The sequence below is a fragment of the Corticium candelabrum genome, chromosome 2, assembly GCF_963422355.1.
Source record: "Corticium candelabrum chromosome 2, ooCorCand1.1, whole genome shotgun sequence".
NCBI classification, from domain to species: Eukaryota; Metazoa; Porifera; class Homoscleromorpha; order Homosclerophorida; family Plakinidae; genus Corticium; species Corticium candelabrum.
Window position 1 is genome coordinate 9782936 of NC_085086.1, and position 14857 is coordinate 9797792.

At 41.0% G+C, this 14857-nt stretch overlaps 3 protein-coding genes and 2 long non-coding RNA genes across 5 annotated transcripts; 1 reads left to right on the forward strand and 4 right to left on the reverse strand.

The window, feature by feature from the left end:
* Window positions 1–2533: 2533 nt before the first annotated feature.
* LOC134198622 (complement C3-like) lies at window positions 2534–5572 on the reverse strand. The gene is made up of 14 exons (XM_062668033.1): window positions 5481–5572; window positions 5186–5421; window positions 5025–5117; window positions 4748–4952; window positions 4481–4686; window positions 4248–4415; window positions 4126–4185; window positions 3940–4064; window positions 3766–3880; window positions 3625–3705; window positions 3466–3571; window positions 3297–3401; window positions 3102–3238; window positions 2534–3016 (listed from the first exon to the last, which is right to left on the reverse strand). Exons 1-14 carry the CDS (start codon window positions 5569–5571, stop codon window positions 2657–2659), a joined length of 2088 nt encoding a protein of 695 aa, XP_062524017.1. The 5' UTR covers window position 5572; the 3' UTR covers window positions 2534–2656.
* An 84-nt stretch (window positions 5573–5656) lies between these two features.
* Window positions 5657–7215, reverse strand: LOC134176516 (complement C5-like). The gene is made up of 8 exons (XM_062643184.1): window positions 7184–7215; window positions 6889–7117; window positions 6615–6827; window positions 6500–6551; window positions 6170–6217; window positions 5942–6106; window positions 5733–5877; window positions 5657–5675 (listed from the first exon to the last, which is right to left on the reverse strand). The coding sequence occupies exons 1-8, from the start codon at window positions 7213–7215 to the stop codon at window positions 5657–5659; spliced, it is 903 nt and encodes a 300-aa protein (XP_062499168.1).
* A 503-nt stretch (window positions 7216–7718) lies between these two features.
* On the reverse strand, window positions 7719–8197 carry LOC134198071 (uncharacterized). Its single transcript, XR_009972760.1, has 3 exons — window positions 8101–8197; window positions 7964–8035; window positions 7719–7809 (listed from the first exon to the last, which is right to left on the reverse strand). It is a non-coding gene; the product is annotated as an uncharacterized LOC134198071 (long non-coding RNA).
* Window positions 8198–9889: 1692 nt separating this feature from the next.
* Window positions 9890–11049, forward strand: LOC134198558 (uncharacterized). The gene has a single exon (XM_062667973.1). The coding sequence runs from the start codon at window positions 9895–9897 to the stop codon at window positions 10954–10956; it is 1062 nt and encodes a 353-aa protein (XP_062523957.1). The 5' UTR covers window positions 9890–9894; the 3' UTR covers window positions 10957–11049.
* A 542-nt stretch (window positions 11050–11591) lies between these two features.
* On the reverse strand, window positions 11592–14851 carry LOC134176220 (uncharacterized). The gene is made up of 6 exons (XR_009969279.1): window positions 14776–14851; window positions 12989–13155; window positions 12483–12902; window positions 12358–12418; window positions 12115–12293; window positions 11592–11831 (listed from the first exon to the last, which is right to left on the reverse strand). It is a non-coding gene; the product is annotated as an uncharacterized LOC134176220 (long non-coding RNA).
* Window positions 14852–14857: the final 6 nt, after the last annotated feature.

Here is a 14857-nt window from a genome sequence, read left to right on the forward strand (position 1 = left end):
TATGAAAACTACTGGATGAAATTGGAAACGAGATTCAGAAGACTGCTGATCAGAAACAACATCAACGTCTAGCAGTTTACTAGCTTCCAAAAAATCAATAACTGGTAATTCTGCTGTTTCAATGCCCAAGTCGATTTCAGAACATTTTGCTACACAACTGATTTGAACGTCCGGCCTAGAGGATATCAACGCCTCAGCTGGGTGCTACAAGCCGGTTATAGACCTTCTGGCAAGTGTATTTACGAATACACCCCGCTGCGCCCAGCTCGTTAGCACTCGGGCTTCGCCCTCGTGCCAACTCGTAGGAGGAGCGGGGTGTATTTCGTTTATACACTCGCCAGCGGTCTATAACCTATACTTATTGCATAGCCTCAAAATAGCGACTATAGCGCTAATCATTCTGTACTGATCGTCGATTAGACCAAAATTGCTAACTAGAGAGTGACATGTGTTATCTAGGTCTTCTCGCAAACAAACATCTAGCCTCCGTCTAAAACAGAAAAAATTGTATGTTTATCATTGTAATAATGTACTATTTCATCAAAAACCACTTTATTAGTCAAAATAAACTCTGGCTATTGTTACACGAGAATCGGAAGTTAGCGCGCAGCGTGTCGGTTTCAGATTGAGCTATAGAATTGTGACGCGAGCCGACACTGGAGAGATAATGAGAACTCAATGGTTGATTTAATTAAAGAATAACTACTAACTTCAGAGAAACTATTCGTGTCTCTGCTCAACTCACACAGCCTCACAAAAACTAACTCAACGTTGTCTCATCATTACATTTATACTACCGGTGAAACTACTCCAATCCACGATGCTTACGTCACTCAAATGGGAAGTCTGCCTTCTGTTCTTGTTTCCCTTGATGGTTTTTAGGTGAGACGAATGGTCTTGAAAATACATTTGCCTATATTCTCGTAAAAGGACCACTCATGTGAGTAGATTGACTTTATATCTTCCACTTTACCGTCCACATTAATATTGTTGTTACTCCCTCCTACAGCCGAAATAACGAAGTACGGTCCTTTCCATCTTATTAGTACCTAACTTGTTGCTCTTTTTGGCAGCAATATCAATACTCTTTCTCCATCAGAGAACGCACGTATCTTAGTGCTGCGATCACTGTGTACTTTGTACTTCCTCCGGGATTTCAGTTCTTCTCTTGCAATCTCTGCTGTCATTTTGCCAGGCGGTGCTCTAGCGGCTGGCCTCTTTGACACTGTTTTTGGACATATCTCACACGAGCAATAGAACCTTGACACACGTCACCCCTTAGTCCGAGCCAAAAAAATCTCTCAAGATTCGTTGTGTCGTCTTCTTGGCTCCACCATGTCCTCCCATAACTGACTCGTGGTCTATCCGCATTGCTCGATTCCTCAATGGTTTCGTTACGATCACTTGCCATATTAGTTCTTCTCCGTCCAACTTAGAATGCTTATAAATTCGATACAAGATATTATCCCTTTTTGGAATACGACCTTTGATCTCTCTTTGACGGGACTGGTTCTGGACCTATACTTCTGAATTGATGTTTCGTCTCGTTGCGATTGTGTTATCTCATCTCGATTTATGACCTTCTACTGTTCCCTTGCTGATAAGACTAACCTGCGATTTACATCTCTTTCTCCTTTGCTTGTGCTTTGCTTGACAACACTGATCTGACTCTACATTGGGTTAGGTGAACACAAGGCATCCACGATACCAATATAATAAGACCTGTATCCAGAGTGACCGTTGTTGTAGGAACATTGCGCACCGTGTTAGCAGCCGTACGCACAAAACCATGTTTATCAAGAAATCAATTTGGTTTCGCGAATTGCTGCTTGGCGACAACGCCGCTACATCCCTTGTCGGACAAAATACTACCAATCGCCCTTCCGATCAGACCACGAACTGGCATTTCTCCACTGTCCGTATCTCCGGACTTTGCACGTAGACGATCTCAAACTCCATTTTTTGAAACTTTTATCTTGGGTTCTTCTTTCTTCTACCTCTAACTGCAATCTCCTCGTCTCTCTCTTTCCATTACATGGCCCTTGCTTCTCGTTCTATGGCTTCCTGTTCACGAAAAAACTTATGCAATTTCTCACCTTCTAAGTTATCTTCTCTCTTACTTCAAATTCAGTCACTCCGTCAGGTCTCACTTACAATCAACCGTCGACTTGCTTCTGTACTCGAGCAAACTTTCCCGCCTGAGCCCCCAGATGTTGGGCGCAAATGGGAAGTTAGCGCGCAGCGTGTGGGTTTCAGATTACGTTCTACAATCGTGGCGCAAGTTGACACTCCACGGAGAGATACCAAGAACTCAATAGTTGATTATAGAATAACTAAGAACTTCATAGGATCTATCCTCAACTCACACAGACTCACACATGCAGAATAACTCAACGTTCTCTCATCACTAAATTTATACTACCGGTAATACCACGCCCCACCCAGTCGCTACTGACATGTTAACTTAACCGTCGCAAAACGCCGGTATAGCTCCTCCCACAAACAGTACCCGTAGTAAACACAATTCTGCTAGCACGAGTATTGTAACAACTATTATATACACCAAAAGATTTACGAAACAAGGAATAACTATAGCTAGCCAAGACATTTGACTATACTCATTCTACTAACATATTAGATATGGCAGATCACATAATCATTTATATGTCTTTAGACTTGAAACGTAATTACTAAAATCATCCAAATGTTTTTGGCATTTATTTAGGCACATTTTTCTAAGGCTCCTCTTACAATTTCTGCGTGTCTCATATTTCTTGTGCTTAGCACATGGCCTCTTGATGCACTCCATTTTCTGTTTGGCTTTGCATTCATCGCTTGTCATCTCCTGCCACGGTTCGAGATGAGAATTGTGATCGAGAACGAATTTTTTGCCATCTTTTCCTTGGACGAGATATTCCTTGCCTGCCTTTAGTTGGAAATCCTTTTTGCAAATGGCGCGCAGCCACAGACTTAATTTATCACCCGCTTTTACTTCAGCAATTCCAGGTTTCAAAACCTGAGACAGCAGCAATTATGTATCAAAATTTACCATTTTGAGAGAGACAGACAAACTGACATGCTAACACTGAACCGCTACTTACATCTACAATACTGACCCTGTACCGGAACCACCCGTTAGTGTCAACCTCTTTAATCACGCGAACTCTGTAGACATAGTCGTGATGAACACAAGCGTTACACAGCTTGTTATCAATCCTCTCCAGCTTGGGACATCGATCTAATTTGAAACAATTACTATAGCAGATGTCAATCAAATGCTTTTGTGTAGTTCGTACTTCCCCCACAAATACACACTGGCTGATTAGTACTGTTGTTATTGCAAATCAGTCCCAGGTCTGAGATTCCACCACGTAAAGTGTAAAACTGAGCGCATTCCTTAGCTGAAAAGAAATGTCACAGGTTAATGACAAAAATAGAAACTTCCATCACTGTTTTTGTGTATACATGGTTCGTAATAGTCATAAGCCTTGATGGTAACTGGCAGAGAATGCAAGACTTCAAACATCTTGAAAGCCTTAAATTTAATGCAAGTATCCTTTTTGTTACAAAGCTAAGAATGGAATGATTAGAGATAGCATAAACGTAACTACATTAAATAAATACCTGATCAAAGTAGAAGACAACTAATTTGTCAGTGATTTCATAGTAGTCAAACTTCAGCAACCCACCTCTATCAAGCAGTATCTGCACAATTGAAAATAATATACATGCATAAATGGCAATGAACAGACGTTAATTTCTTACATCTCTGAGACAAAGTGGATCCTCTGCGTTGTTAATGGCACGATCACATGCCTGATATCCTGTAGGCAACTCCACCTCAACAATAGCCATGCTTGTGCAATCATTCCCCAAATATCTAACAACAACACACAGCATACAACTCTGTACATCACTGTCGTACGCATTCACTCTGACCTGGCACAAAACTTAATTTCCGCTCCTTCACTTTTGCTTGGAAAATACACAACATCAGCCTGAATGCTGAGATTAAATGCACACTGCTCGAGCTTAGTCTCAGGGACGTTGTACTCGACATGAACCTGACGAAACACAGATGAAAGTTAGATGATACATTCCAACTGATGTTATTAGTTATCTCACAATAGTTTGTCCCAGTCCTGTGCCGCAGGTTTCCACTTTGTAGACGTCGTTTATAGGAACCTGTCACAAGACTCGTTTATGTTCCAATAACGTTATTACTAATACATTGTGATATTCCTTACCTGAATTCGTTGTATCAGAGCAGCATTTTCAGAACTAACAGTAAACCTTGTGACAACCATTTTTGTATTCAAGCTTGTCACCGTCACGCACATATCAGGAGGATGCTCGACTACAACACCGCATCCAGCAGCAAATTTGGATAACGCGTTCAGAGCAACAACGGTATCCTAACACGCCATAGTCGTAAAATTAATAGGATAAGACTTCATTGCATTATTTAGGCTGTACGTACTTGCGTAGATACAAAAGTTCCACGGGAGTTTCTTGCGCTGTTGAGCCATTTGGCAATTGAAGCTGCGCATTGGCAGTCATACACAACGAGGCAGGCTTCAAGGACGTAGGCAGTCGTTTCTACAGAGATAGCTGCAGGTCTTCGTCTGTACCAGTACGCTTGTCCGACAGAGGTGTCAGCTTCCCAATGCCTGGACCCATCTTCACCTAAACAAAATTATTCAATAGCTTGCGCTGCATCGCAAAAAGTTATGAGTTGCAACCATACCGATTTTGGATTTTGCTAGCAGTTCTTTTCGCAGTCTATTAATGACCGCAAAATTACACACACCTTCGGTTTTACATAGGCCACAATGAGAATAGTTGCAAGCTTTAAGCAATGCCAGGTAGACAATTGCTTGGGCATATGGTCGGTTCACTCGATTGGCTCGAACTTCTTTTTGCATGTAGATGACAGCAGGACAGACTTTAGGCTGAAAAGCCAAAAGAACTGTTCAAACTAAACATATTTTTAAATTTGATTGTAATATACACGTAGCTCTTACAATTAGAATAGCTTTCTCCTCCGGACTACAGCATCCAAGTAAGCTGACACTCGTATAAGCGGTCATTGACACTCCACCTTCTTGGACACCACCCTATATTGTAAACAATAGAGATATGAAGACGACAAACATATCTGCTAGATAAATTATGTGTTGCATACCACCATCTCTCTGTGATAAACCCTTTTGGGCTCCAAAAAATTTCCAGATGCATCTTGACGAGTGCCAAGGAAGTTGACAAGCCCAGAGACAACATTGGGATCAACTTCAATAAAATCTCGTGCACAACACATGGTTTGCAAAACAAACGAACTCAACCAAGTTGAAGATTCATGATGTTGCCACACGGAGAATCCTCCATTATCAGCTTTGCGATATCTTAGCTGGTATCGGTAACCTGTATACAAATAAACATAGAAAGGACACAAGTTAAATTTAACCGCACGTTTCAAAGACCTTGTTTGAGGAAAGAAAGATAAGCGTTTTCAGAGCCCGGATTAGTAGCAGCCAAAAACGAGACGACTGCACAGTTTGGACCAAAGACCATCATACTATTTTCACCGGTTCCAAAAGGCTTCTTCACCATTCCTTCGATATTTTGAACATGATCGACCTTATTTCCTACGTGCTTGTCAAAACTTAAGTACTGTCCTGCATCAACATTAGAAATAAACAATCAACAACTGCAACAACGTCAATAACATCCACATTATTTCCATACCACTAACACCCAACCATGCCTTCTCTGAACCAGAAATAAAGTCTTCTGGCGCTCGAACATAGAAGTAGTTGACTTGCTTTTTGTTTTGGCTCTTCCCTGAGCAAGAGCACGCTTTTCCACACACGTGTACTTCTATATTTACATGACTAGTTGAACATCCAAATGCAATCGACAGTAACGAGATGACATCAATTACCATTTTTGGAAGGACATAATTCACATTGACCGCCATAACTGAAAGTCAAAGCCGAACTGGCAGATTGTCCTACACAGCATTCGTGCTTTGTGAAATCGCATTCAATAGGATCACCACAGTTGCCGTCGAGAACGATTGACTTGAAACATTTCCCAACTCGAACATCTAAAATTATACCCTCAAGTTGCTTACCAAACACTAACATTGTTGTTGTTGCGTAATAAATACCTGGAGATTGTCCATTGCTGCAGTCTCCACTAACATTCATGTTAAGACCTACGAATAAGAAAAGAAAATTATACTTATCATAAATTCCATGTTGTGTGTGTGTGTGTGTGTGTGTGTGTGCGTGTGTGTGTGTGTGTGTGTGTGTGTGTGTGTGTGTGTGTGTGTGTGTGTGTGTGTGTGTTACTGTGTGTGTGTTACTGTGTGTGTGTGTGTGTGTGTGTGTGTGTGTGTGTGTGTGTGTGTGTGTGTGTGTGTGTGCGTTTGCGTGCGCGCGTGTGCCTGTTTCAGCGGGTACGTGTGAGCATGTTTCCACAGATGCGTGTTGTGTACCTTGAGGATCTAATTCGGCTGCATAATCATAATCTCTCTTAATACCCTCAGCCTATAACATTACGTACCTCATAAAATAGCACAAGTAAATTGTTTGCAATAATAATCTCGTTACCGCAACTCTGATTTCCTTCTCTATCTCATCTCCTCCCAGTTCAGTAATCATCCGGACAGTCAGTTTTGTTGTGCCCACATCAAGAGGCATCAACGGTAAAAGTATTGTCTTCGTGTCTAATCCTGGAACGTTGAACCAAACAGGCGCCGTCTCCTCTCCTGTACCGGCACTTGTGCAAAGATGCTCAGGTGGATCTACAATTTGCAAACTTGCCTGAAAGTAGGAAGCGTATTAATCTATTAAATAATAATAATTGTATTGAAATCAAATTTACCCATCGGTTATTAACATCGTAGTTGTAAGCAGAACATGCAACTGACACTTGCTCCTGACGTTTGACCGAATAAGGCAAATGACACTCCACAAACAACGGCTTGAATACGGTGAGTTCAACAGGCTCAGACACACAAAATCCAGTAGCACAACACTGAGCCAGACCATAGATCGACCACTCCGTAATAGAGTGAGGAACTGTTACAGGTATGGCAACCGATTTCCTGTCGCTATATGAAAGTAAATACTTAGTAGCAATTTTGCCTTGGAGCACAATTGAATACACGCAATCTCACCCATTGGTGTGATCCGTTTGTTGTTTAGCCATACGTGTGGGAAATGATTTCTTCGTCTAATAAGTGACAGCTCAAAAAATCCAATAGTATAATTAAACGGTGCTGCAACGATAGATCGTGCTCTACGGTCGTCTGCAATAACATTCATTATCACCACAGAATAATCTATAATAATTATGTAACAGACTCACATCCAATACAGCAGATGTACTGATTGTAAGCGTCCGTTGTTGTCAAAGAATTTAGAAAAGTGGATACCCCGGCAAGAAGTATTTGGTACTCAGCAAAACAGAACCTTAATCTGTTTGTCTTGTCAGTAATTCTTCTAGCTGCAAGAACATTTCGCAATTTAGAACATTGACCTAGAAAAATTGAAATAGTCGATTATTATGAAACAGCCACGTAAACTGCTCATTACTTGTACGTGGTGTGTTCCGTTTTTTACGTTTGCCTGGACATGTAACATCTAGTAAACCAATAGATTCTCATGAAGATATGTTTATAATGCTAGTTGTTACAAAGACCAGTGACATACCGTCTCTCAGACAAACTTGAGAGCAAGACTTTGTGCAGCAATTGCATTGTGGGTTTAGACTTGTCCCAGACACAGAAGTCAATCCGACAACCTGTAAATAAAAAACAACGCTAAGTGAAAGAATGTCAACTAATATATAAACTATTTAACCATTTTACTATTAAGCATCAGCAGCTTACAAAACTGTCAGAAAGATGCATCTGGCCAACACAATCATTTCAGATTATTGCACCATGCGAACGTACATCAAATATTCCATCTGAGCTTGCAACTGTCTGACCACAAGAAGTTGAACATCCATCCAAAGCTTCAAACATCTGTTAGATATAAAGGTTAGTTACAGGTCACCACTATTCATGTACACTCGCAAACACATTCATACCTTGTCCCGTGACAACCGGTTCTCAATATTGAGACTGTAGAGGTTCTTGTCCACAGCCAATAATGCAATATCAGAATGTGGACAGGCCACTGCAATGTTCAGATTCAATTCTCCGCCAGGATGAATCTTTTTTCTACTCAAAATCTCTAGAGAGATCTAAAGGACATCCATTAGGTAACTGTTTACAAATACGAACAACCAATTCTACCTCATTAGAACAAGTTTTGTCCGTTTCAGCGCAAGTAAAGTCAGAAATAACGTGATTTCCACCTTCACACTGATCAATGTAGTAGACAATGATGCAATATCGATTGGCCATCTGTGGTGTGATGGTGACTAAGAATTTAGTAGAAGGACCGTTATTGGTTTGAAGATGCTGAGATGACTGAATGCTTCCCCTGGCAACTACAACAGCTGTGACGTGCAACTACAGTGGACAAAATACAAATATATTTAAAACAAAGCTATAACAGCTACAAACGGGAAATGAGTACTATTCTGTTATCACCGCTGCTCTTGATAATGTCGAAACTAGCAGTGCTGCCAACCTAAATGTCATAGTGGGAAGAGATATTGCTGGTTGATAATTCTAACACTGATTAGTCTTTTACCTGTAGTTTCCCAACTGAACCTGATCTGACTGTGATTTGATGACTGCACGGTGAACAAAATTTCTTGAAATTGCACTTCTCTCCAAGCTGTTGGTCTTTAGCTTTGACGAAAACATCAATATCGCCACCTGGGGCTCCCACGTTGATACTTACAACAGCTATACCATTATCACTTGTTGTATTTCTTTGGATTAGACCATCAGGCTGTGTCACTAAAATTTCAATGTTTTTCACACTTTCGCCGTTTGGATAACAAGCTCGAACCTGTAAGATAAAAGATCTAGTCATACAAGCAACTGAAATGTTCAAACAAACTGCAGACATATCGACCTGCTTGACATATACTGTCCACTACAGCTTTTCTTTTGTTAACGCTTTTTCCGCCAGTCCATGTTTCTGTATGTATGTCTTTGTCGGTTGTCAGTCTGTGTATCTTTTTGTCTGTGTCTGTCTGTCTGTCTGTCTGTCTCTCTGTCTCTCTGTCTGTCTTTTGCTCTGTCTGTCAAAAAAATTATTTCTCACATCAAAGTATGATGCCATTCTGCAAGGAGCTACTTTCTGTCTGCGTCTGTCTGTTTGTCTGTCTGTCTGCTTGTCTGTCTCGCTGTCCGTCTGTATCTGTTTGTCTCTATGCCTGTCCATCCGTCTGTCTCCGTCTGTCTGTCTGTCTGTCTGTCTGTTTGTCAGTCTGTCTGTCCGTCTTTGTCTGTCTGTCTGTCTGTCTGTATGTATGTATGTATGCATGTATGTATGTATGTATGTATGTATGTATGTATGTATGTATGTATGTATGTATGTATGTATGTATGTATGTATGTATGTCTGTCTGTCTGTTTGTAGATGCAATGCCAAAGTTATCCTAGAAAACTTTCAAAACTGTCACCTAATCATGATTAATTAGCTAGATTATTTGATTTTGACATTCAAGATCAAGTCCATTAGTTAATGACCTTGTTGCTTGCAAGGACTGATTTCTACTTAAAAAATCCTAGCATATGCACAAGTAGAATCTGTATAAGAATAAATTATCTGTCTGTCTATCTGTCTTCCTGTCTGTTTGTCTGTCTGTCTGTCTGTCTGTCTGTCTATCTGTCTGTCTGTCTGTCTGTCTGTCTGTCTGTCTGTCTGTCTGTCTGTCTGTCAAATTTCTCATGCTGCTTTTGTGTCTTCTTGGTGTCAATCAATGAAAGAATTGCCATCTCGTTTCTTGTGTATGACTGACTTGGTTGATTATCTTACTTCTTCTAAAGAAAAGTCGGGGTCGATTGGCTCAGAAGTAATTTCTAGCTTTTCCGACTTGCCACCATTGTCCAAGTCAGCTGACAATGATGAAGATTTTCAAACACTTGATGACATCATCGCTTATCCTAAGAAACTGCAGCACCGTCTTTGTACTGAGATAAACGAAATTAATGTGTCTGAACTCATTGCTCAGGCTCCTTCTGATAAAGATGCGGCAAGGCTGCGGTCATTGCAAGGTCGTGGAGCCGGAGATTGGTTAGATGCCATTCCTACTTCTGATAGGCACGCACTTAAAACAAACGACTTTTCTATAGCGTCCTATTTGCGGTTGGGATTGGCTTTACCGTTTACCAAGTGGGTGAAAGTGTGTGACTGTGGACAACAACTGGATCAACAAGGATACCACCTACTAACATGTAAATATGGAGGAGGTCCTGTCTGGACCCACAATACTATCTTGAAGGGTTGGAGTGAATGTTTGAGTGATTTGCACATTCCCCATCAAACCGAACCCCGGCATCGTTTTGTTAGTAGCGAAAACCGTCCTGATATGACACTCTTTGATTCTGAAACAGGACAGAATCTTGACGTGGATGTTTCATTAGCACACCCATGGAGTAAGGATGCTCTCAACCACGCACACAGAGAAGAAGGGTATGCTGCAAAAGTAAGAGAGGAGAAGAAACTAAAGAAATACTCAGGAGAGGTCCTGCATGGTGGTTTATCATCCAAGTGTGTTCCACTAGTCTTTGAACATTTTGGTTTGTGGGGCTCGCACGCACACAAGTTTTTGTCTCATATATCTAGGCAAAGCTACAATACCACTCATGCACATCCTTTTAACAGCGCTCAACGTTTTAAGGCATTCTGGAGAAAGCAATTTTCCATCATTCTTCAGAGATGCAACGCCAGAGTGATTTCGAGGAAGCTGTCGAGATTTTCATGCAGTACAAACGACAGTGGCATAATGTTTGACTGCAATGTTGTAGGCCAAGTCCATTAATGTGTTATAATTTGCTTAGTTATGAAGGACTGGTAGATATTTGAAAGTTTCCTGTACATACGTAGAGTTTTGATGATAATAAATGAATCTGTCTGTCTGTCTGTCTTTCTGTCTCTCTGTCAAACAAGTCAGAGAGCCAGCGAGCCCGCCAGCCCGCCTGCCAGCCCGCCCACCTCCCCTTCTGTCTGTCTATTTGTTTTTCTGTTAATACTGCATCATAACAATTTCGTCTGTGCGTCTGTCTGGTTTGTGTCTGGCTGGTATATGTAGGTCTGAGTGCCAGCCTAAGCAATTCTAAGAAAAACGTGCATGCTTCTGTTGACCTGCATCAGTAGAGGAATTTTAGGTTTGTAAAATGAATACATAAGGTCACAATCGAGCTTGATGGGATTGTCAGTAAACACAGCAGAGTTATCCATCGTAGAAGACTTAATGCCACTAGCTTTCTCTGTCACTTCAGCAATCACGCACAAGTGCTTGCTTAATGGGAAAACGTTATACCCTGCATTCGGAAATGTCAACGTTTTAATCCCTTGATCCTGTCAATAAAAAATCCCTTTTCCATGTGACATCAACAACGTTATATATAAAGCAAAGTTGTCACTTACAGCTGTAAGTAATACAAACTGTTCTGACCTAAAGACCACGACACTAGTAGTTCTTTCATTGCAGATCCCGAGTTTTGCATTCAGTATTCCAAGTACACATTTTCCATAAGAATTCCTACAAGTATCAATGAAGATTATGCATGCAGTATAAAGCGCTTCTAGCACAAGTTAATTTGATAACTTGCTGTCACAACCCAATTTGTATATTGTCATCGGTTGCCTTCACAAATTTGGGTGCTCTTATAGAGACTTCAAATCGAAGTAGAACTATAGAAACAATAACTCTGTCATAAACATGCTAGAGGTTTCTAGAGATTTGTTAACATAATTATTGTTTTATGAAACTGTGGGTTCGCGCGCGCGCGCGCGCGTGTGTGTGTGTGTGTGTGTGTGTGTGTGTGTGTGTGTGTGTGTGTGTGTGTGTGTGTGTGCGTGCGCGTGTGTGTGCGTGCTTGCATGCGTGCGTGTGTGTGTGTGTGTGTGTGTGTGTGTGTGTGTGTGTGTGTGTGTTGTGTGTGCGTTTAGATCTAGATGAACACTGATTACTAACCATTATTTCACTTCAAATATATTTTTGGAGACCACAATATCCTAATCAACAGAGAAACAAATTACAACCACTTTAATAGAATATAACAACATTTCTCATATCAGAACTGCGTTTAGCAACAATTGACCAATCACCCTCAATAGAAGTTAAACCCAAGTTAAAGTTGATTCGCTAGATACCTGAATCAATAATTTCAGATCAGATGCAGACATAGAAATGACATTGCCTTACGATTTTTCTCACCTCCCTGTGTTGAGCATGGTTTAATATCAAGCCTTTCAACAATAACGTCTTGAGGATTCTACTAAAATATCAATAAATAAATTGCAACATTTAATAACACAAAGCATCTCCTATTGTATACATACTTTGACGTCCAACAAGACGTTGTATACAGAGTGCAAAATAAAAAATGGAATAAAAATGTTTTGCAATAATTTATGACAAACATATTACATCAGTGCCTCCTCCACAGCAAGGAGCAAAGTTGCAGCCAAGAACTACCGCTCTGATGTTCACTGTAATAACCACACACACAAGGAACGTCACTACACTCAAATTCTTGAGCATATTTAACTTAACATCGTCGTTTTCTGTATATATAGGCTTGTCGGTCTGGATGAGAACCAATTCCGGACTGTTTCTCACTCCTTCCCTCACAGCTTTGTTCAACAACAAGATGCCGCGCGTGCTCACAACTCGGACGCTAACAAAACGCTGCTTTCCGGGTACTTGAGGAGTGGAAATATACTGACAAGGTATGGAGAGAGCAAACTCAGCCGGCGTGCCTGCCACATAGAAATATTTTTAAATAACAACCACTTACCTCTGCTATTGTCAAAGTCTCTGCTGCAATGTCTTATTTATTTGTTACCTTGTGCAACAGGCTTAGGATCTGTCGTCAAAACGACTTTGCCGTTGTCGTCTACGACTTCTAGATTCGTCGGGACGCGATGAGCAGCTCCCACGCCATAAACGGAGACGACAACTTTCTCCTCCTTGCAGCAGCGCAGCTCTCTGGGCAGTGCAACAAAGTAGTTGCTACAAGTACAACATGAAAAATGTTACATAGCGCCAGGAAAAACAGCATTATGCAAGATGATCTAGCTAGTGAATTACTAGATGTATGTTACAGTGGTGTGGCTGGACCTCCAAACTTGGGGACAAGAACTGCTGATTAATAATATCTATATTTAAGTTAATAATACTAGATAGTGTTCAAAGGGCCACAGCTACTAATACTAATTACTAATATTTGGAGCCATGCTCCTGGTCCCTTTATCTTGCATGAGGAGACTGCGCCACTGTTACAGTGGGAGATGGGGGGGGGAAGGTTTATCACAATTATACACTTACCCAGCCGCGTCTGTAACAGTGAAACACAGAGCAGCGATGACGGGTATGACAAAACTGAGCACCATCATCATATTGTGACTGAACGTACACTGCTGTATCATCCTACTACACACTCAAGTATGGCGCACCTGCGTGGGTGTCATTCCGCCTGCTGACGGGCTTCCGTACTCACAGCCGCGTTTTGGTACAATGCACCACGCATGTAACAGCTTAGTACCTGCTTACACTTGCATTTCAATTCTAGGAAACGACTTTAGCTAATTTGGCTTTTGCACACACATAAGAATAGACTGTCAGACAGACAGACACACAGAAAGACTTATTGTAAGACTCTTTTCCACACACAAATGAAACAAACAGTCAAACAGACAGACAGAAAGAAAGATAGACAGACAGAAAGATAGACAGACAGACAGACAGACAGACAGAGAGACAGACAGACAGACAGGCAGAGACAGGCAGACAGACGACCGACCAACAGACAGACAGACAGACAGACAGACCGACCAACAAACAGACAGACAGACAGACAGACAGACAGACCAACAGACCAACAGACAGACAGACAGACACAGACAGACAGACAGACAGACAGACCAACAGACCAACAGACAGACAGACAGACAGACAGACACAGACAGACAGACAGACAGACAGACAGACAGATATGAAAACAACCACGTGCTAGCAATCCTCAATTTTACTACCCTGGTATTTGAACATTTTTGAACTTGGAGATCAGAAGCTACCAACTATTAAAACAAAATAGCAAAAAGATCAAGAGACATTGAGGCTATACTAACAAAGATGACTTTAGAGGTTTCTGGAGTAAACAATTCTCAATACTTTTACAACGATGTGACGCTAAAGTCATTCTCCACAAGCTGACTCATATCTTCTCTGGAGAAGTAGATGAGAAAATACATGACAGAGACTTCAAACTAGTTTGCTTAAGCTAGAGCTGAACTCAGTAGCTTGTTTGCATTTAGCGTTAGAAATGTAACGTAGAGTTTGTGTAAATGAAATTCAGACAGACAGACAGACAGACAGACAGACAGACAGACAGACAGACAGACAGATAACTTATTTTCATACAGATTCTACTTGTACATGTGCTAGGATTCTTTAAATAAAAATCAGGCCTTGCAAACAACAAAGTCATTAACAGACAGACTACTATTAAACAGTGCAATTAATTCAGTGGTGGTTCGATTACTTTCAACAGGTCAAACATCTATAGTAACTGCAATTATTCAGACAGTCAATTAACCATGTATTCGACAAGTTCAAACTGAAGGTACCTACCAGGTACACTGCTCTCAGGAAACCATCTTTTTAGTTAGAACGTCATCACGGTCAGAGAGTATCCCTTAGAGCGCGCTCGCAC